The sequence below is a fragment of the Bacillus rossius genome, chromosome 10, assembly GCF_032445375.1.
Source record: "Bacillus rossius redtenbacheri isolate Brsri chromosome 10, Brsri_v3, whole genome shotgun sequence".
NCBI lineage: Eukaryota > Metazoa > Arthropoda > Insecta > Phasmatodea > Bacillidae > Bacillus > Bacillus rossius.
Window position 1 is genome coordinate 46,502,433 of NC_086337.1, and position 24,077 is coordinate 46,526,509.

At 41.1% G+C, this 24,077-nt stretch overlaps 1 protein-coding gene across 1 annotated transcript in view; it reads left to right on the top strand.

The window, feature by feature from the left end:
- LOC134536334 (tight junction protein ZO-1) overlaps positions 1 to 24,077 on the top strand; it is a 213,885-nt gene that overhangs the window by 95,973 nt on the left and 93,835 nt on the right. The window contains 1 exon segment of the mRNA XM_063376086.1: positions 13,801 to 13,973. Coding sequence (XP_063232156.1) covers positions 13,801 to 13,973 — 173 coding nt within the window.

A 24,077-nucleotide genomic window follows, 5' to 3' on the forward strand; every position in this document is an offset into this window, starting at 1 on the left:
AACCCGATGTATACGTGTTTCAAGTCTACTTTGCTGACCATTGTATCCGTGGCCCTAGCCAGGAGTGCAAATCTGTAGGATTCGCAAGGGTTTGAAAAGGGAGGGGGGGGGGGGCTGACAGAAAGTTTTGCGAGTGGCTTCTAACCGACACAAGTAATCTCTGGAAATGGTGCTTGTACGTTGTACACTGCCCTTACTGCAATAAGCAGTAAACTTTAAAATACATAGAAAATTTTGCGTGAAACATAGTTTGGTCGTTTACGTTGATCAACTCCGTCTCACGCTTTTGCAAGCGGGAGGGAGGACAGGCCCCCTCTGCCCCCCTCCTGGGGATCTACGCCCATGGCCCTAGCTATAGATCCGTAGGGAGTGGAAAAATTCGCTGTTTCAATGACCACTAGGATAGACTCCACGATTCTCTATGTACTCGGGCAACTATCACCTGGTCATTGGCTACCGACTTGGGGCACCTGTTTACTGCGATTATTATGATTCGATACTTCTTTTGTTGAGTGTTTGCCATTGGCTCAGAGTCCTTCAGGTAAATTGTGGTCCAATCACTGACGCAGCATTAAGTTAAACGAGTTTGGATTTCAGCCTGTCTCGAAAAGAATCCGTGAATTTTTCCGGTCTCTGTAGATCCGTTCATGGTTAGCCGAAGTTAGATTTATGGTAAAAATAAAAAGTAAACTGAATGTTAAGGCTAAAAAAAAAGTATTTATAGGGGCATGCAGATTTCGCGAAAAAATTTCGAGACTAGATTAAAGTTAAAACACTATAGCATCGTCTGTGTTTCGTGATTGGGTGAGTTTCTCCCAGTTACATATCGATTGTGACAACACCAATCACAGTGATTCAGTGCGGAAGTAAACGCGTCCAGAGTGGCTCGGTGAAATAAGGCAACGACTTCTCTCGCGGACGGCCGCCAATCACAAGGATGAAACCACAGGTGTGGGCATACCTTGTTGCAGTCTAATAAGTGTTCAGATCTTTTCGCGAAAAATGCCTGCCCCTAAGTATTTATGTATGCAAAATTGCTTCTGTCTTCCACATACTTTACCCACCATCTTTGCTCATTTCCCCCCGAACGAGCGCCTCTAAGATGGTCGATTACTCGGGTGCGACTTATGGGTGCATCGCCATTGACAGATAGACCTTCCGTTATTAGTCAGCGCTCCGTCCCCCTCCTCTCTCTCTTTGTTCGGCCGTCGGACTAACGGCGCAGTAACGCCGTAATTACGGCGAGGGTCGTTAGTACGCCCGCCCACAATTAGGGGGTCAGGGTGTTGCGGGTTGCTTGGCGCGACGCCTGATGTCGCGGGGCTGCAAGAAGGCGCGCGGAAACTTTTTAATCGAAAAACAGTTTTTACTTCGTACAAAATTATCTATATAATTAAATGTGTAAATTTTCTTCACCAATTGCTTCGAAATTTTTGACAGAACGTTGCATTCGAATACGCGTGTGATATTATATACCTAGAGACCTGCAAAATTCGCAGATTCAATGACCTCCAGGATAGACTCTACTACACTCTACACACTCGGGCAAATGCCACCTGTTCATTGGCTGCTGACTTGTGAGTCGTCTCGACTGAGTGTCTGTGATTCGACACTTCTGTGAGTGAGGGTCTCTAATTGGCCCTCATTACTCCTGATTAACAGTGCAGAAGCAGCGCTAAGGTATAATTATTTGAATTGTAACATATCACGAGATGAATCCGTGAATTTTGCAGGTCTCTATAATATACCTATGTCATATTTGTGAAAGTTTAAAATATAGATTAAAATACCTATAGATAAATTATATATGTGTCTGTGTTCTTTTGCTGTTTTGTAAAGATAGAGATTTAGATAGTAAGATATAGACATAGAGAGATAGAGAGAGGTAGAGAGAGATGGAGAGAGGAAGTTATACCATTGAAAAAAATATATATATATATTCAATGGTTATACAGACATATAGAGAGATATAGAGCGGGGGATATTGAGAACTTCTGTGGTCTTTCATTACAAAAAGGCAGTAAAATTTAAAAACCTGCTAATCTTCTTAGAATATTAATTTTTGGGAGTATTGTAATACAATGCGTGGACCTGTTATTAGGCGTTACGATTTGATGGCAGCATAAACTTCAGTAAACTGTGCGTTTCTTTCACTGATGCGTACAGATCGGAACAATTCGTGGATTAATTTCGCGATAGGCTAAAAAAAAAAAGTATACCTTCGTACCGCTTCCTCTATTGACCCACATTTTATCTGGAGAAGTGTGGACCAGTTAGAAATCCCGGACCTAGAAAGTTCCGAATTATAGACAACCGAGTTCAGACGTCTCATAAAAAAAATGAACATGTGACATTTTCCCGAGTCTGCAAATGACTGTGCAGTCTATCCTGGAGTTCACTGAAGCCGCGGATTTTTCCAGCACATACTGATGATGCTGTTAAACACGCTGGAGGGAAAAAATAGTTCAGGCATAATTTTACTTCTCACATGCACAGAAAAACCTAAAGACGACGGCGAGAAACCTTCCCCCTCCACTCTTTCAAATATTTAATGAGATCCTATACCAATCGCATACCGATTTCGATCAGTATCCGTGTGGTTCGGAGTCCAGTCACCTTTAGCATTTGTGCGTAACCTTGCGAGATAAAACCCAACCCTGTCCCTCGGACTTTATTCTTAAATCTCGGTTTTACCCCATATTTTGAATTTTATGGTTTTACTCCGACTGTCAGATTTTTATGAAGGTATATTTAGAAAAAAACGAGAGATTACAGAAGCCATTTTGTAGGTGTTATTCATCCGTGGAAACTCAGAAATTGAACTTTTTTTTTGAGTTACCACAATTAAATTAATCAGGAACTTTGATTTTAAATTATAAATATTTGACTGACCATTTTTTTAGATAACATCAGATAACAATTAGCTTAGCTGGTGACAAAATTGGATTAAAAAAAAAAAGGCATGAAAATTCAAAAACCGATTTTGGCTTGTTATTCTTCACTTAAGGCCTGGTTTACCTGTAGGTGAAACCGAACCTTAATTAAAGAATGGTTCGGTCCGATGTTTGCCCAATAGGGGCGGAAGTTCTGTGGCTCTTTAGGGGTAACGTATTGTTTTATAGACCCATACCTAGAGAACTGAAAAATTCGCGGATTAAATTCGTGAAATGCTACAATTCAAATAATTATACCTTAGTGCCGCTTCTGCCATTGGTTCACTGTTAATCTGGAGTAATGCGGGCCAGTCAGAGACCCTCACTCATAGACGTGTAGAATCACAGGCTGCCCAGTCGAGACGACTCACAAGTCAACAGCCAATGAACAGTTTGCATTTGCGCGAGTGTGTAAAGGATAGCGGAGTCTATCCTGGAGGTCATTGAACCCGCGAATTTTTCCGGTCTCTACCCATATGTACTTCACATTAGTATATAACACTAATTGCTCGCGCGTGAAATTAAGCCGAGGCCCTTGCAACCTCGCAGCAAGAGTATTTAATGAGTCACCATGATGTATGCGAAAAACAACTGTGTCTGACTTGTTTCTTACAGGTGACCATGTTAGCAGTAACAAGTTTGTATTTCTTTCAGAAAATATTAATTAATTTTACCTGGTATTTCAAAAATTCTCAAATTTGTTACGGTTTTTACAGCCAAGAAACATGAAATCAGTTTTTGTGATAGAAATGTAAACCATATCATGAAGTAGCCAGTGGCATTTGCAGTTAAACATAAAAAAGTTTCAGTTCTGCAATAAATTAATTTCTCGTTATTTGTACAAACCCAAAAACGTTAAAAATGTAACTTTGGCAGCTAATTATGCAAAACGTATGCGCTGTATATACTTTTCATTTCTTGAAAGTTTAAACAACTGAAAAAAGTTTATTTGTAATTACTGTAAACATAAAATTTTGATCTGGAATGGGAGGCACCCAAGCGGGTAAGCTTTTGTCGCCAGTCAACAGGTGTCAGTAGGCGAGGAATGCGAAGGAGCCTGCTTGTAATTTACGACGTGTGTCCGCGTCACAACCGAAGAAACCGTCGCGTCGCGGCGTCTCCCCGCTTTAACGAGCGCAGGGAGCTTTATATTCGAGCCGTTTATCTTCCACCTGTGAGTTTCTCTCCCTCCTGCGACCCAGTTCGGGACAACCGTCCAACTGCAATAAATTCCACAATTTTACTAGCACTCCCCGAGTTGGTTGGTCTTTTCGCTGCTAGAGTTCGGTTACAGATTTTCACTTCTGTTTATAGCGCTTTTAAAACAAACCGCCGAGCTTGATGCTGCTTCAGCAGGTATTTTTTTTATCGGGTAGTTGATCTCTGGTCCCGATTACGGGACGTGGTGAAAGCTCCTGAGTTTTTTTTTTATTTCTTGTTCTTGAAGTTCACTTGATTCAGTTCCAGAACGTCCTCCAAACTCCGGAGAGAGAAAAAAAAACGCCGTTATAAGAATATTTCTTTCCACCGTAAAAGCTGCACTGCTTTGTAAACTGTCTTGTGGTAAATAGAGAACAGATTTTTTTTTTTTTTTTCCAAGCTTTAAATTCGCGATGGGAGACTTTCAAATACACGTACCTGATCATTAGAGCCACGGAATTTTCGCGCATTCATTTAGTCGCAAGCTAGAATGCAAACCTCCACACTGTCGCACGGTGTTCATGATTGGACCGCAGTTATCTGGACACGCCCCTCTACGACCGTGAGCCAACGATGTCCAGCTAGGAGAGAAGTAAGTGAATCAGGTAGTGCCAAATAACAAGTAAAAAATGTTCTCGCAAAGAAATCAACCAATGGGAAAGTAAACATGGGTCGAGCACACATATAACTTTGAATTCTATCCTGAGGCAAAAGGAATCCGCGAAATTTCCGGGTCTCTACTGATCATCTACTCGACTCTATAGAAACACTCAACCAAAAAAAGCATCGAAACATAGACAAACCATTGAAGACTCACAATTCAGCAGCATAAAAAAATGGCGTTAGTTTGCCCGAGTTTACAGAGGTCTGTGTAGTCTTTCCTGAAGGTCATCGAAACTGCGTTCCCCCCCCCCCCCCCCTCATCATTGGCCCATTCGGCCGGGTCCGCGCCGAGCACGTGCGCGCGTCTGGACGCCTGGCGTCGCGACGGCCCGTTGCCATGACGCCCACACGCCCGCCGCCCTTGGGCCTAGGGAGGGGGGTGGGGGAGAGAGAGGAACACTTCAACGACGGGCCGACGTCGAGCCAGTCAGTCGGCCGGCGGCGGCTGTGCTGTTCGCGACGTTGCCGCGTTGTGCGTCTCCTCTTCTCGCGTCCGGCAACAACGTGTGGTGGGGGTTGGGGAGGGGAGGGATTTTTTTTTGTTCGTTTTACAAAAAAAATTTTTTCTTCGGATACTAGAGTTGCGAGAATATATCGTAATGCTGCGAGCCGTCAGCGAGGCCGTTGAATATTACAGTTATTAGTTAGTGGACATGTATTTTTCACGGAATAATCTGCTCTCTCATTAGGCTGCAATAAGGAATGCCTGCGTCAAAGAGATTGTTCTCTTGTAGTTTGACGGCCTGTCTGCGAGAAGAAGCCATTGCCCTGTTTGGCCCGGGCCATTTAGGACGCGTTTTTTCTTCCGCCGGTAACAAAAAAACCCAGCGAACCACGAAACACAGACAGTGCTACAAAGTTTCAACATACAGCTTGTCTTGTTAATATTTTCGCGAAAAGTACAATGCACGTCAGGGGCGCAAATCTGTGGGATTCTAAAAGGGGGGGGGGGGGGGGGGGGGGTGGCGGCCCGTGAGTTTTGTACGTGGGCTTTGACCAACACAAGTCATCTCTGGATGGGGGTGCTTGTCTGTTGTATGCTGCCCGTATTCAGGCCTATATGCATGCAATAAGCAGAAAAATTTTAAAAAAAGTATACAGAAAGTTTCCATTATAAACATAGTTTTGACGTTTACGTTTACCAACCACGTGTCACAGTCACGATTATGCAAGCGCAAGCGGTTTACCCCTCAGCGAGGGGCTTCTTAATTCCAGAATGACCCGGAGGTGGGGGGGGGGAGGGGGGGAGACTTCCCCCTGATCTACGCCTATGATTAGAGACCGGAAATATTCGCGAATTCATTTCGCGATAGGCTAAAATACAAATCGTTATACAGTGCTGCCTCTGCTATTGGTAGGGATAGGAAAAATTCGCGGGTTCATTTCGCGACAGGCTAAAATACAAATAGTTACACCTCAGTGCTGCCTCTGCTATTGGCTCACAACTCACCTGGATGACTCTGGGCCAATTAGAAACGCCCGACCAAAGCTTTATCGAATCACAGGCTGCTACGTTGGGACGTCTCACAAGACGGCAGCCAATGGGTGGGTGGCATTTGACCGAGTGTACGTAGAACTATGGAGTTCATCCTGCAGGTCATTGAACCCGCGAATTTTTCCTATCCCTAGCTATTGGTTAACAACTCACCTGGATGACTCTGGGCCAATGAGAAACACCCAACCAAAGCTCTATCGAATCACAGGCTGCTACGCTGGAACGTCTCACAAGACAGCAGCCAATGAGTGGGTGGCATTTGACCGAGTGTACGTAGAACTATGGAGTTCATCCTACAGGTCATTGAACCCGCGAATTTTTCCGGTCCCTACCCATGATCCTAGTTATTGTTAGGAATTGGAATAAATTCTCGGGTTCAGTGACCTCCAGGATAGTCTTCACGATCCTCTGCGTACTTGGGCAGACGTCGACTGTTCATTGGCTTCTGACTTGTGACTCGTTTCAACTGGGTAACTTGTGATTCGGTACTACTTTGATGTAGGGGTTTCTAAAGACCCCAAGAGTCTTCCATTATACAGTGAACCAATAGCACAAACAGCAGTAAGGTGTGTGTGTATGTATATAAATTTTAGCGTTTCACGAAACGAATCCCCGAATTTTTCTGGTCCCTAGTGTAATTTGGAGTATGCAATTGTTTTTTTTTCTCTCGCGAATTTTCGAGATTAGCTGCGTGTTAAAACACAGTAGCATCGTCCTTGTTTCGTGATTGGTTGAGTTTCGTACTGGTTCGTGTCTGCTGTCGCCACACCAATCACAGCCACCCAGTGTGGAAGCAAACTCCACCCGAATGACCTGTCTCTTGTAGACTGCCGCCAATTAAAAGGAAGAAATCGTTTGTGTGAACATCCCGTTTACAATCGAATGAACTTTTCTTTTTTCGCGAAATATCCCTGCCTCTAACGTTAACACACAACCACACAGAGAAGTGATGTTGGGAGATTCTAACCCCTAGAGCTCTGGAACACAGCCCATCGTTACTCTTTGAAAACTTTAAATATCTTACTCTGGTAGCAAGCAAAATATATGTAATATACAATTGGTTAAATCTGTGAAAGTGAAGCATGTGAAAATAGTATACAAGTTCAACAGTGTTTACCGTAGGAAGTATAAAATAATACACGGAACTAGGTAAAAACCCCATTGAATGTAAATATATTTCAGTGACAAATAAACAAGTTGACTCAAATAGGCACGGGCATAGTTACTGGAATGCTAATACGACAGCTAATTATGAAACTGCTAAAAAACTTAAATTTGAACGCAGATCGGTTAATACGGTTAATGAAAAAAAATTGCCATACAAATATGTGCTGATTTCGTGTTGAACTAACGTTTTTCCGAAACACATAAAGAAGAAATACCATCGGTTAATGGGGAAATATTTTCACGATTCGAAATCAACCCATACACACTTACATAATAAATTAGAAGAACTTCTTTCAGTGTACCTGTCGACGTCAGTGAGGACTCTTTTTGCGGACATAATTATCTCCCCCTCCCCCTTAAATAGTATTTATAAATGCTCTGGAGGCAAGAATATCCACGAGGGCCCCAGGGTGGTGGAGAGTAAGGCCTGTATTCCAACACACAAAAATTAAGGGTTTAAAGTATTGAATGTCCTACAACTGTAGTTACCATAACCTTATTCCTAGAGCACGCTAGGACACGAGAAGCCTAAGATGTCCATCAAGTTCTGTCGCTTCCCGAACATGCCCGAATATTCATTCACCTTCGGCCAACCTCGGGATTTGTTTTATTCTTGCGCAGGAAAAATGAATTCAAATATGTGGTCGGTTAGGTTAGCTACATTAAAACACTTTAAAACACTATGAACGGTTAGTTAGGTTAGTATAGCTACATTAAAATAAACAGAGAAATATAAATATGTATAAATAAACCCGAGGTTGGCCGAAGGTGAATATTCGGGCGTGTTCAGACAGGGACAGAACTTGATGTACATCTTAGGCTTCCCCTAGGACACGGCTAGTCCCTTACTTTTACGGAACGGATATTGGTCTCTTATCCGTTGCCGATCGTTTGCCCAAATTCTGCGCATGCGCAGAGCTCACTTTTTCGTTGATTTCGTCCAGATGGCTGAATCGCATCTGGCGCCATTAATGCGTATGTAGTCATTTTTATGATCATCGGAAACGTACCAAGCTTGTTGGTGTGCCAAATGAAACTTCATGTTAGCAAAACTATTCTGTAATACAATTTGTACACTTAAATCGTCATAACAAGAAATAATCGCAACTTTGAAAAAAAAAGTACTTGAGATAATTAAAATTACACAGTTTAATTCGCAGGATAGTGCTGCTATCTGTAGGATATTCGGCGTAGCAAAACGTATCGATGGTTGCCGAATGTCAGATAGAATGCATTGAAATCAGTTTCTAGCCTCGTGCAGGGCGCAGTTTACTAAAAAACGGTTGCTTTTTCGTTACCCTAACAGGGGTTAGGTTTGGATGACACGTTCTGGAATACGGCCTGCGTGTTAGGTTTGTTTCCGTACCCGAAGGTCTTGGAATACCGTCCGTAGTGAACATCCTGTCGGAGTGTCAGTTGTCGGCACGTGGTGATGACTTGTTTGCGAGCTAACCTCCCGCCTCCCCCCCCCCCCCCCCTCTTTCTTTGTGTCGCGCCGAGTGTGTCGCATCTTGACAGCTGCGTTCTAATTAAGGAGTCGGCGAATCACGTCAGAGCGCGGTTATGTCGCTCTGACGGAACACGTGCGGCGGTAGGGGGAGACGGCGCAGCAACGTCTGGCCGGACGGTCGCACGCTGTGTTGTGAGGAAGCTCCGGTGAGTCACCTCTGGTGGCAGCGGACGCGAGCGCGCGCGCGTGTCGCGACTGTCGATCCAGTGTGCGACCTGTCCGTTCCATCGCCACACCCGGCCCCCCCACGAGATGAAGTTCTACACGAACGCTAGCAAGGTAAAAATTGTGAGCCGAGTGTTTCAGTGCTCATAATGTTCGCAGGCTTTCACGGCCATTGTCTGAAGTAGCTTGGCTTCCGGGTTGTAGCCGCGTCCTTGGGCGAATAATCCACCGACGTTTCGGTCGAAATTCCAGTCGTCAGGGAGCAGTTACCTAATGGTAACCGAAACGTCGGTGTATTATTCGCCAAGGACGAGGTTATAATCCAAAAGACAAGCTACTTTATTTCAGCGCTTGCCAGAGATGTGTAACATCTAACATCGGTATGTTCTCATGCTAGGACACGGATTTTAACGCAGAATTCTTTAAAATAATGCCGAGCGTGATAAATACAAGAAAGCACACGAAAATGGATGGGAATCACACGTAGTTTCCGCACCGGCCGCTAGAATTCGTTGCCGGAGCAGCTACGTCAACTATCGAATCATTCTATTTGCAGACCAAAAATTTTTTTGGATCTGATTATTTTACAATGAACTTTATTAAATCACTGCCCATCTCTGTTAAAGTTCATTAAACATTTAATATTTTCAAGTTTCCTTTTGGCTTTGTGAACTTTGGCTCGTGTAGTCCGCCACAGATGGTTTAACATTCACGTTCCATGCGACTTTCGTTCCATTCACGAAATTACTCGTACGTAATGCCGTATACCGAGAGCTAAGATGTTACACATTAAAAAAAAATATATCCTCTTACAATGATAGTGCGTTTTTCTCTCGTGCAACAAGTTGAAATTTGTCCGCACTTCTTTGTAATGAGAGTACTTAAAACCACCCTAAATATGACAGTTTTGAAGCCAGAACTAGAGACAATCGAATTTCTTGAAAATGTTTCAATTAAATTATTTCCCGTGATACACTATAATTTAAAGACAATGTGGAAAAAAAATATAGCGAATTCAATTTCCCAATAGGCTAAACAATTTTGTCTTTCGGAGGTTTCTGTGACGGAGCACAGTTTATTACAAGGGCTTTGAGTCAATGGAAAACCCTCGTAGAAAGAATTATCGAATCACAAGCAACCTAGACAACGCGTGGTCTCAAGTCAGTAGCCAATGGGCAGGATCGTGGAGTCTATCCTAGAGGGGAATGAAAAAGAGAATTTTTCTTCTACTAACTATTGCTAGATACCGGGAAAATTCGTGTGGATTCATTTCGTGATATGCTAAAATTCAAATAATTATACCTTTGTACTGCTTCTGTCATTGGTTCACAGACCATCAGCCAAAGAAGTATCGAATTACAAGTTATCCAGTGGATAAACTTCACAAGTCAGAAAGAAGCCAATGAACAGACGACGTTTGCCCAAGTATGCAGAGGATCGTGGAGTTCTGCCCTGGACGTCATTGAAACCGCGAAATTTTTTTTCGTTCCTAATCATAGCTTAAACAGCAGAAGCAGCTCAAAGTTATAATTATATGAATTTTTAGCATATCATGAAATGAATCCGCGAATTGTTCCGGTCTCTAATAAAAAGATTTCCCAGTTATCTACGCACGCGGGAAAATGTAAGTTATTCATTGGCTGCTAACTTGAAAGCTGTCTTAACTATGCCACCCGTGATTATATATATATATATATATATATATACCCACACACACTCACACACACATATATATACATACACATACACACACACACACTAGCAGAACCCGGCAGACGTTATTCTGCCAGATGGATGGTTTGTATGTAATCTAGAATCTATAAAGTGTTTGAAATGGTATTCCATTTTAAACTCACTCACCAATTACTAATCACAGTCAGAATCGCTATTTGTTGTAATTTAGGATTAAGGACAGTACAAATCACAATGTAGGCCTACCAATTTTCATGGCGATCGGTTGAACGGTTTAGAAGTTGATGCGCTGGCATTCGGTCCAACGGTGTCGGAGTTTATGGACGTCATACCAACATCCTATTTTATGTATATAGATATCGTTGAGGGTGTCTTGTAAAATGCATCCCCAAATTTGTCCCTTTTTACTTATGCTTTGTCTTTGATAGTGGATTCAAAACCTGTTGCGAAGTTTAGAAACATAATTGGATGCGTGGTTTCCAAGCGTGTTAACAAGTGAAACATCACACTCAAACAATGCTCTCGAAGGATAAAATAATATTCAGTAATTCACGTTAACTGTGTAATTAAAAAAAATATTTTAAATACCATCACGTGTCTATGAACTGTGCAGCGTTTTGTCAGCAGTGTAATGAAAAAAAATGCAGCACTCTAGCGTCGCTACGCTAACGAGTACCTCCGCTATCGAGCGCCCCACTCTTGAGCGTTGCATTTTTGTAACCCTGACCGACTGTGAAGAATTTCAGTAAAGATGTTCGTGTGAACTTGGATCAGAATGGAGAAACTTTCAGCTCTTGCAACCGAACCCCCTCTTCCTCTGCCGAATCCTTTCGTATCTTCAAATAGTCACCTTTCATTTCCTAATATTCATGTGCGAATCCTACCGATAAAATAAAAAAAAAAACGCACGTATCACGAGGAACTGCAGCACAGGGTTGCCGATCTTTGTTCACCCGGGCCCGAAAACGTATGTCATTTGTCACCCCGGCTTAATTGCTGTGTTCCGTTGCCTGTGACCCCCCCCCCCTCCCCCCCTCGTAATTCTTCTCTACATCACAACGCGAAAAAATGGCAACGCGCAGCATTTATCATTCCAGCGGAAACAGAAAATGATATCGATGTGCTGCTTCATGAACAAACAGCGTGGTCCCATAAATCGTATTGGTTTAGTCTTTCACAGAGGGAAGAGAAAAAAAAAATCTTTTTAATACAACGGGTATGTATGGCGATAGAAATTTTTTTTCCCCCCAGAGAGTTATGTTGCTGGCAAGAATACCAATTACGTACGCGATGTTGCGTTGCCGTTATATAATTGCTATTTTTTTGTCATTACTCAACACTTACTTAAATTTTATATTAAAAAGTTAAGCCATATACACCACCATTTTTTACATAGTCTTCGTGATCTTATTCATCCTTGATAGTCCTCTCCGTACACTTAAAATACTTATTTTTGTAAATGGAACAGAAATATGATATTTGTGTATTTAGACGAAAACAACTGTATAATTCAAAATAAAGTTTGCAGTTATACGAATTTCGGATACCTACCCGGGCATTTATGCTTTTTTTTAATCCAAGTACCTCCAATAGATATTTAACACCGCATATAATAAGCATAATGAAACTAAATAAAATCCAATCACTGTATATATTTGATTATCTTTTCCATAATTGAAAAAAAATTATACTTGAATGGAAAATTAATTAAAAAATATAATTTATGCTCTAAGTATCTCGAGAGAGAAAAATAAACGTATTTCATATATGCAAAAATAAGCATAGCCATGTGTCGTACAAGCGCAGAAAATTTTTTTTTTTTTCTGTGCAGTGAAGTAGGTATACTGGTTGGTATAATGTGTAAATGGAGACAGTTTTCAGTCTGAAAAGGCAAGACCGTGTGACGCGGACTGTGACCGAAGGTAACTCTGCTCCACTGATGATGGCGACTGCAAACGTCGACCGAAGCGTCGGTTGAATTATTCGCCCAAGGATACGCGGCTACAAACCCGGGAAGCCGAGCTACTTAGGACGATGGCCGTGGACGGCAACGAGATTGACGTCGTTTTTGATGTTTTTGTTGTTGTTGTTGTTGTTGTTGTTACTTGATGTCAGACACACCCCCCCCCCCCCCCACATCATTCTGTGGGCCCCGTTGCTAGAAGTCATGATGGCCCCCCCCCCCCCCCTTTTTAACACAGATAAAAATATGTTTTTTTCTTTATGTATATTGTTTTAGTTATTTTTTTTTATCTTTTCACAATTATTTTTAAAACACATTAACTAGTTTTAAGTCAGTGTTTCGATTGTCAACGTAAATTGATTTTGAATAATGGCAAATAAATGAGTGTAAGTGTTCTGCACTGTCAACATGGTGTCACGTCAATTGGTGGTGGTTTTGTTACTCACAGTTGTACATAGATTCAGACACGTTCTGTACGCATAGCATATTCCGAATAATATTACTCTGGTGTAATATTTCATCGGTAACTAAATTTAGGCCTTACTGTTTAATTGTTTTCTATGATTTATTTAAAATTGTCTACTTTTTTTGTTTTAAGTTTTTTTTTCTTTCTTTCCTTCGCAGGCCCCCTAGACCCATGGGCCCCGTTGCCATAGCAACGGTAGCACCGGTCATGCGGGGGACCCTGCTTGATGTAAGCTATTGGTAGAGACACCTGTATTTCGCGAATACATTTCGTGTCTAGGTACATCGCAAAACACCGTAGTTTTTTTTCTTGTAGTTATTGGCTGTGGTCGGCGAGAGGAGTTTTCCCGCACTTGACGGGGCCAATGGGAACGTGGATACCGTACTGCTGCACGCACACGATTCGCCATCGCTCTAAGAAAAAGCTACAGTGTTTTGTGACATACCTTGACACGAAATGCATTCGCGAAATACAGGCGTCCCTAGCTATCGGACATACGCCATTGTGAGCGATGCTAAGTTGTTGTTGTTGTTTTTGTTGTTCCAGGGCGGGGAGCGGGTGGTGTGGGAGTACCACCACGTGACCTTGACCCGCGTCCCCGGCTACGGCTTCGGCATCGCGGTCAGCGGCGGCCGCGACAACCCGCACTTCACCAACGGCGACCCGTCCATCGCCATCTCTGACGTGCTGAAGGCCGGACCCGCCGAGGGCAAGCTCCAGTGAGTCTACCACCCCCCCCCCCCCCCTCCTGCCGGGGGCAACCTTGCTACGAGCTTTGAATATATATACTGTATAGAAGTCGCGAGTGGATAGGATTTACTATACGTTTTTCAGAAGCGTATAATGAGCAGCTTGGGAACTTCACCGCTGCAGTGCGCTGCCGTAACGCCCTGTATCGTCTTAGTTGTTATTTACACGTTAGAGCGCAGCACTGTCGCCTGCTGTCATTCCCCGCACCCCTCATCCATCATTCACTGCAGCTCAATGTCGTTCGTCGGGAGGGGTGAAGGGGTGTTTGAAGAGTTCGACACTTGTCCGCCAGGGACCACCACAAGTCGATGCCCTAGAGATGGTGGCGATTGCGGCGGTGAATTAACCAACTACCTCAAAACCGTATTAGAAATTTTAACCTGGGCTGGCGACTTCTATACAGTATATATATTCAAAGCTACGAGCCAGTCCGATCAGGGATGAACTTCAGGCCGAACGACCAGGGTCTGGGAAAAAAAAAACTCTGCGTATTCGTTGTCACTTACAGGATAGGCTCCACAGTTCCGTAAAAAAAAAAAAAAAAAAGCCAGTCATGGGTAGAGACCGGAAAAATTCGCGAATTCATTTCGCGATAGGCTAAAATACAAATAGTTATGCCTCAGTGCTGCCTCTGTTATTGGCTCACAACTCACTAAGATGACTCTGGGCCGATGAGAAAACACCCATCCAAAGCTTTATCAAATAACAAGCTGCTACGTTGGGAAGTCTCACAAGACAGCAGCCAATGGGTGGGTGACATTTACAGAGTGTGTACGTAGAGCTATGGAGTTTATCCTGCAGGTCATTGAACCCGCGAATTTTTCCATTCCCTAGTCATGGGTAGAGACCGGAAAAATTCGCGGATTTATTTCACGATATGCCAAAATCCAATTAACTGTACCTTTATATTGCTTCTGTGATTGGCTTACAGTTTATCTGAAGGACTTTGAGCCAATGGAAAACCTTCAACCAAAAATGTTTCGAATCGCAAGCGTCCCAGTTGACAGGTGTCATGAGTCAATAGCCAATGAGCAGGTGGCATTTGCCTGAGTATGTAGGAGGTTGTGGAGTCTATCCTAGAGGTTATCCAAAACGCGAATTTTTCCAGTCTCTAGTCATGGGGACTGTCAACAGAAGTGAAAACTTAAAACTTTGTTTTTAAATGTGTAATATTACATCATTTCTACGTCAAATGTACGAGAGAAAATGATTTTGGTATCATATCAGTACGATGTCAGCATGATATCATTTATCCTTCACATCATTTTTTTAGTCACAACATATGTCAGTGGTATGTAAAAATTATGTAAAAATGTTCATTACCTAGCTATGACTTACCCCAGTGATGTCAGGCCTAGGTCATGTATTCACGTGGTCAAATTAACTTCACTTACTGCTACTACAGCCATGTCGATGATGCGAACTCACAATATTTTACCCGTCCAAAAAGAGTCCAACACACATGATACAGTCGAGTATATACATGCAATGTATTAGTGTATATATGCGTATATGTACACAGGCCGATGCGATTCGCCAGTCTGGCGCAACACGTCACTAGCATGTCGGTGACGCGAACCCATAGGTTTTGCCCCTACCAAAAATCGCTCAACGCGGCTAAAGAAGTTTTCACTTCAAAAAATTGGGACAAACTTCATCGGCTCATTTGCTACTGACTTACGAGACCTTGTCTAACGGACGCTTGCGATTCGAGACTGGTTTTTTTTTTTACTCGGCGTGTTTTCATTCGGCCCAATCGTTTGAGATAAACAGAGACCCAATCGCAGAAGCAGTAGAAAGGTGAAAATTTCTCAATTCTAGCCTGTCACGAAATGAATCCGCGATTTTTTTTCCAGTCCCTGCAAATGACTTTAGGCCAGACTTCGTTATAATAACTTGAGGCCAAATAGCTTTATGACAAATTTATTTGAGCATTATAACTTTATGCCATATGATTTTAGGTCAGTGTTCGTTGTAATAACGCGAGGACAATAATAACTTTATGACAAATGAATTCGAAAAATAAATGTATGCCTAATATATAATAAATACAAGTAATGTTAGGTGAAATAATTTTAGGCCAGTTGACATTGCCAGATTGTTTTAGCCCAAATGATTTTTATGCTAAGTAACTTTAAGACCGCATCATTTGAGGCCAGGTTGCTTTAGGCAAGACATAATTTAGACCAAATGAATTGAGTCCAAATACCCTTAGGCCAAATTGTTAATGGTAAGTCATGCGCACCTTAACTTAAATCTGTAAATAGCCTCAGCTCTCTGTTTAGGCTGTTACGTTAAACCATTTCACACACTTGGCTTTAAGTCCTATGGACACGTAAGGTGAATTGGTTCCTGCCATCTTGGAGTAGTAATTTTGTCTGTAGCTTCTATTTTATATTATTTATCCAGATTATTGACACGACAGTTCATAAGCTATTTTTTTTTAAATGTTTTACTCTCGTTTTTATTTAAAGGCTTCAGTACTTCAGCGCAAGAATGAAAGAAGGGATAATTTTACAGGTGACTGCAGATGGTATGGTCGTTGACTTCATCAAGTGTCCAGTGAAATACACTGTGATATTTATTCTGCGGACAGAATCTTTGGAGTAAGGAACTCTTTATATTTATGCGTCATAGTGCGTCGTGTTGTGCTTCATTCTGTGTGTACTCGGCTGTTGAAAGGGTCACTCTAAGGCAACGGCCGTGTTCCCTGAAACAGCCCCGATAGTTTTTTTTTATCAGATCATCTTTAAATTACAAAAAAGTATTTTTAACGCCATTTAAAAATTCTATTACAGGAACTGGAAAGCCCCATTTCATAAAAATAACTCGTTTCTTATGCTGGAATCACAATGCCCCGACGGCCCCGACACGACAGGCCCGACAAGTTCAATAGCCAATGAAATACAAGTTCGCCGTGACGTCAGCCCGACAAAATACGCACCCCGACGGCCCGCAAGGAATAGATTCTATTTCTAATTTCGTCGTGTCGGGGCCCGACAGAAAAGAAAACGGCAACGGAAAGGAAACAGCACAGAACTAAATTTCAAAAATATTTACCTACTTGGTAAATCTTTTTGCTGAAAAGTGAAATTTCGTTTTACGTGTGAGGAATTGAAAAATTTGTAGCTTGCCTTAGTCTGTTTGTATAAACATAAACAGATATCATCGTGTTTATGGTTAAAGACGTTATTTTAGAATCCATCTTTTAATTTTCGTTTCTTTTTAATTATTCGCACAGCTAACATCAGGAGTATTTTTCTGTCCCTCACTGACATATCTTTATCTTGTTTCCTTGTAACTATAATAAACTACTCTTTGTTTTACAAATTAAATTAACCTTACTTCGTATCGCAGACGACTAAATGTTTTTTTTTTGCACTTCAACTGTCAATAATAAATAAAAGAGCCTACTTTGTTTTTAGCGCTTTCTATAATGCATTTTAATTGAAGTATTTAGCTTGGCACGATTTGCCGAAGGCCAAATTGAAAATCGTTGGGTTATTTTTGTCGTGGTATTGTGACCCTACGCTTTTCAATCTGTCGTGCTGAGATGCTGCACGACAGTTTGTCGGGCCTGTCGTGTCGGACCCGTCGGGGCATTGTGATTCCAGCTTTACTGTTAACTCCGCTGTTGCACATGGTTATGTGTTCGTAAATGAATACAAAGTTCTAGATAAAATTTTTTTGGACCTGAATTATTTTTAGTTGTACGAAAATATTTTGAACTGTGTGATGAATCTAAGCGCGCGAGATACTATTTAACAATACAAGGTGCGTGCATTGTAATTTTGCACGTCTGATCTTAGACTTGAAAAAAAAAATCGTATGTAGTCAGATTCCTTTTCGACCACAGGTAATGATTTAGTCTAGTGAGAAGAGAAGTTGAAGTTTGTGTAACACGTAACAGGATATATATGGCACTCTTTCAGGTAACCAGTTCATAATCGGTATGAACAGGAAGAACCGGTTATTCTCATAACTCCGTCGTTTGTTGTACAAATATTTCGGAAATATTTGTATTACGGTACTAATATTTTCAGAGTAGATATAAAACCATTTTAAGTGAAATCAGGATGACTCTTCGCAGCTAGTTGAAGCTATATATATGTAGGCTAAGGATAATGCTAGAAGAAGTATACCTAAATTTACCCGGGTTAACTTAGTATTGCCCAAGGGTAAAGGTAAAGTCCGAATAATCACTAAAATAAATTTGAATTCGACGTTTACCCGTATAACCTAGGTCTACACAACGCTGGCTGGATAATGTTAGGTGTAGCATCATTTTTGAGCACGTTATGTACTGTTAGGTTAGATTAGGTTAAATTAGGTTAGGTCGATTAGGTTTGTCAGTTAAGGTATCAATGAACTTATGTTATCAAATATTTGGTTTTTCTAACACTACCCAGTCAGGTTTGGGTAGACCTAGGTGTACACGGGTAAACGTAGAATTCGAATTAGAGTGATTATTTGGACTTTACTCAACACCCTTAGGTAATGCTAAGTAAACCTGGGTTTACTTCTAGCATTACACGTAAAGCACGCACACACATATACGAACATACATACACATACATACATACATACATACATACACATACATACACATACATACACACATGCACATACATACACACTTGCACACATACACACACATACACACGTACACATAAACTTTCCTCTCCTGCTTCATTCTATTTTTTCTGCTGCCTCCTTAAAAAGAATCCAGCGTTAATTAATTGTAGTTTCTGTTTTTCCAATGTTCGCTCATTCCCGCTTTCTTTTTTCGTCTTTTTTCCTTCCCGGCTTTTTTACTCGATTAATTGGTCTTTTCCAAAGAGATACGGGGCCGTTAGAGGAATGGAACAAACCTCCCGAATTCACATTTCTCGGTCCCAGTGGCATCCAAGTGTGGAAAGGCAGCGTTTCGGAAATGAATTTTTGCAATCCGACAAATTAAACACGAGGGCCCATACTAAAAAAAAAGTAAAGTAAAACAAAATATCCTGTCACCACATTTAGATAACATTATGGTTAACTGTTATAGTGATACATATTTTATACTTCTCTTTTCTCTTCCTTTGGTTTGGTGAGCAACTTTTGATAGCTTATGTGTTTTCATTGTAATTTATTTTTTAGCTTTGTGTTTTGTCGATATTAATGTCATTAGAAACATGGACATATTAAAACGACACATTTAAAACTGTAGACATGCTCTTAGGTTGGTGAAACCTAGCTTACGCGAAAATAAAACTTTAGGGTCGGTATTCCAAGACACAAAAATAAGGGTTTACGTTTCGGATATGCAACACCGTTTCAATCATTTTCATTATGGCACGTAAATTTGCCAAATTCTGCTGCAGTTTAACCTTAGTCTTTTTCGATTATTAGTCAGACACTCACTTCTCTATTATGTTTTTACACACCCTTTTTTCAGACAATTTTTTTAATGTGTAAACATCTTAACTCTCGGTATACGGCATTTGGTAGGAACGGAAGTCGCGTGGAACGGATGTTCCCGAAATTTCCGAATTTAAGACCTTTTACTGTAATCAGTTGTTTTCCCCCCTTCCCCCTCGTGGTGACTCCGTTCCTGTCTCACGGTCTCTTCTGATAGGCCATGCCTGAAACTCGTGAAGAGGCTATCGAATTGGTTGGATTCACTCTCCCCCCCCCCCCTCATCAACCCACCGTTCTAGTTACCCCTTCAACCCACTTCGAAACTAACCGCTGCGGCTTTCGTGTGTTTTTTTTTATCCATGCTGGAAAAAAAAATAGTTTTATGTTCACCGCGAAATACAGTATGTCCATAAAATTTTGTTACAGTTATACATTTTAATAGTATCTACTATAAGCATTGCAGGGTGTTGGTTCAACGTCACAATTAAAGAGTAACTCATACAGTTTAAGATAAGCGCATGCGCGAGAACTGTTTTTCTTGTTTTCTCGTTTGTAAGTTAAGTTTCAAAATAAGTCAACTCTGCCACTCGTAAATTTACAAATTATGTCCGTAAATTTTCCCGAAAATCCATTGATAATTTGTACCAAACGTTCTTCTCAAAATTAGATGTATAAAATTTTAAAACAGTGTAGCAACAGCGCCGACACAAAATACAGGTGTCTTAACCTACCAGCCACTAGGATGTAGCTGGTTCGTTAGCATCCCACAGTTGCGCGGAGCGTTTTAAATAATGACACACTGACGGAAAATAATGACATGATTATTGTTTATTGATCACTAATGCCACGGTAACTGTTTTCGTAAAAGCGAAGCCTTAAAAAAGGGAAGAGGTGGGGGCGAATTTTAAGAAGCCTCCAACCCTACGATCAAAAATCGTAAATCTTTACGAAAAATTCGTTGCTTGTGTTCTTCTTTTAATGTTTATTATTCATGAAAGAGTAATTCTCAAGAAATTGATTATAATATATTATTTGCTATCGTTGCAGATATGATCAAGTAGAAACCTGAAATAAATACTTAAACGAAAACTTACTCTTTTCGAGGACTAGATAATTTTTAAAATAATCCAAGGACCAGATATGTAAGTACAAAATATGTAATGTCACCAAGAAACAAAAAAAAAAGTTTCAAATAATAATTTACAAAATAAAAATAATATCTAGAAATATAAGAAGGATTTTCATCAAACTACATACAGATTACATGATTATAGATAAAAAATTTGGTTATATCTTTGAGAATAATTGGCTTTTAAACACTCTAGACTGACAAGTTATTCTACATATACAGGAATTTGACCTAATAACTTTGGCTGCAGTTTCATCATGACTAAATAAAATTAAAACATATACGATTTATGGTCTAAAGTGTTTCCTAAGTCTGGTGTTCGTCTTTCAAATTGGAGCTGAACCAAATTTTTATTCTAAATAACTGAGAAAATATTTAAGATGGAACGCTGAGGGTCTGAATTATGTTTAATTGAATGGTGTTATACAACCACCGCAAATTTAGTGGCCGTAGAAAAAATTTTTGCATTTAAATAATAAGGGGTCACAAAATATGTGGAAAATAAAGGTTTAGCTCCCAATTATTTTGATGAAATAATATTTCTACAACCATAAGTTTCGTGATGGTTGTTAGAACATCATTCAGTTAAACATAATGCAAACTCTCATTCTTCCACTTTAAATACTTTCTCTATTATTTATAATAAAAAATTCTGCTTAGCTCCCAACTTCAAGACGTATATATGTACTTGCCTTAGGAAGCATTTTAGATCATAAGTCGTATAGATGTTAGAATTTATTTTGTCGTAATGAACCTGGAGTCGAAGTTTGTAGGTCGAATTCAGACTCGCTCTGTGTAGGTACGAACAAAGTCGGCTAACACACAACAGTATACCTAATAATAATTCTTTTTTGAAGCAGATTGCTATGCGGGCCGTGTTTTACAATGTCGCGGGCCACCAGTTGGCTATTCCTGGCCCGAAGTAAGAAAACATCTATGGAAAACAGACAGTACACTGTAAAAAAAATTTCTCAGCGGAACAGAAATGTTTATGTAAAAATACAGATATTTGTAAACTTGTACTGTATCACTATTAAAAAAAATAGCGTCCACATTAATGTTCTGGTTTCGGATTCTTACCCGGGCATTTATGCTTTGTGTTGTCCCAGTACCTTCAATAGTTAAAGTTATTTGTAAACGGTTCCCTGAACAGCTTTCCAGCATTAACTGCACACATCAATAACCGTAATATAACAAAATAAAGTAAAATTATTGAATATTCTATTATCTTTTGCATGATTAAAAAAATAACTTAATTGTTGAATGAAACATAAATTAAAACATATAATTATACGCCAATTTTCGTAAGAAATTGTATCTCAGTATTATCTCGAAAAAAGAAAAACAAAAAAACGTGTTTCATATATGCAAAAATAAACCATAGATAGCCATGTGTTGTACAAAGTTACAGTTATCTTCTCTTTTGTGGTATTGCGAACAATCTCTTGGGCAGCTGGTTTCCGAAGGAATCTTTTTGTAAAAGTACAGATCTATTTTCTTCTTTGAAATTTTTTTTTGAGGGTTGGGGGGTAGAGGGAGTGTGGGATTTCCCGCGGAGGAGTCGCCACTGGCCATGCATGCCAGCGCGCCGCCGGGACGCGACGTTGCGAGCGCGCCCTGCATTAAAACCTCGTTACGGGATCACAAGTCTTTGGGCGGTACAACCCCGGACACAATACTTGAGCCCGGGGCGTACATCGTCGGACACGGAACGTGAACACACAGAAATGCCGAACGAAAACTAATTATCGGTCATGATTGCCTAAAGACTTTTACGTGCACAGGGGTGGTTTTTTTTATTGCGTGTTAAGCGCCCCCCCCCCCCTATCCCCCTCCCCCGTCGGCCACCTGGGCTCACATACGGTGTGCGGAGCTTCAGCAGATTCTAAAACTGCTCAACACATCCGAGTGGTTTCCGTTTACGAAAAGCATTCAAGAATGCGCTGAGTGCTGATGAGTAGTTCTGTTTCCGTATTTCGTTTTTAAATTATCTTTTAAGGTGGGTTAAAAAGGGGAGCAAAACGTGTGTTTTCAGAGTAATTTTTTTAGACATGGATGGAGCACCTCCCCCATTTGGAATCTCTTTGCACGAGGGTGTTAGAACGTCGAAGTCCCTGTCATGTGGATTAGTGGTAATGGTCGAGACGACAGAGCTCTTTTTCCGCTGGCCTCCACGTTCGACTGACATAACGCCATGCGATTTTTGGAACTTTATTAAAGATCGTGTCTACTTTCCGCCGCTACATAACGGATTTGCCAGAGTTGGGGGACACAGAATTGAAGAGGCTATTGCTTCCATTACTCCGGACGAGTTAACCAAAGTGTGGGAAGATTTTGGACTTTAGGTTGAATGTGTGCGTATCACCAAAGTCCCACATATTGTATATTTGTTTGGGGAAAAAACTAGTTTAGTTTATCTTTAATTTGATGTATGATTGGTTGTAATTAGTCTAATTAAACTGTTATAATATACCATTGAAACTGGGACATACTTTTGGGGACATTCTGCATGTTCTGCAAATCATCACAGGAAGTTTGTTTAAGCTCATCCTACAACCCCGTAGTTGTTTTACACAGGGGCGTAGCCAGGGGGGGGGGGGGGGTTTATGGGTTCAACCCCCCCCCCCCCCAACCTTAGCACCAAATCTTTAATTAATTTCTTATTCATCACTCAAACTAATTTCATATTAAAATTAATAACAATTTTACCATTACAATATTTAAATTTAAGTACCGAAAACTGCTAAAATAGCACTATTTTACACCTTAAAATCCAAATTTTCCCGGGGGAGGACCGCCCGCTTTAATACGGGGGGGGGGGGGGGTGGTCATGCTTCTTAACACCCCCCATACACAAATCCTGGCTACGCCATTGGTTTTACAAACACAGTTGACGGAACAACAGTGATAGAAGTATACTAAGACCGTTGGTACTACTTTTTAGGAGACCACTTACACGAATGAAGAATTTTTTGGCGGGAAGCAGGTGAAAGAGGAGATGAAACGGGTTTTTATGACCTCGACTTAACAGTTACAGCTAGCTGACGCGCGCTGAGAACTTCTCTCTCTCTCTCTCTCTCTCTCTCTCTCTCTCTCTCTCTCTCTCTCCTCACCGGCAGACACAGGAAGAACGCGCAGATTCATTTCTGCGAAGAGACTGAAGTTCAAAGACTGACGTTTGTGCTGTGCTTTCCATCACAGGCAACCCATTGCAATGTGCACACAGGACACGTGTCACGAAAAAGTGTAACTAAACTGAAGCTCGTGTCACGAAAGTCACAAAAAAAAACTCTCGAAATAAGCAATAATTAGGGACCGGAAAAATTCGCGGGTTCAATGACCTGCGGGATGAACTCCATAGTTCTACGTACACTCGGTCAAATGTCATCCACTCATTGGCTGCTGTCGTGTGAGACGTCCCAGCGTAGCAGCCTGTGATTCGATAAAGCTTTGGTTGGGTGTTTCTCATTGGCCCAGCGTCATCCAGGTGAATTGTGAGCCAATAGGAGAGGCAGCACTGAGGTATAACTATTTGTATTTTGGC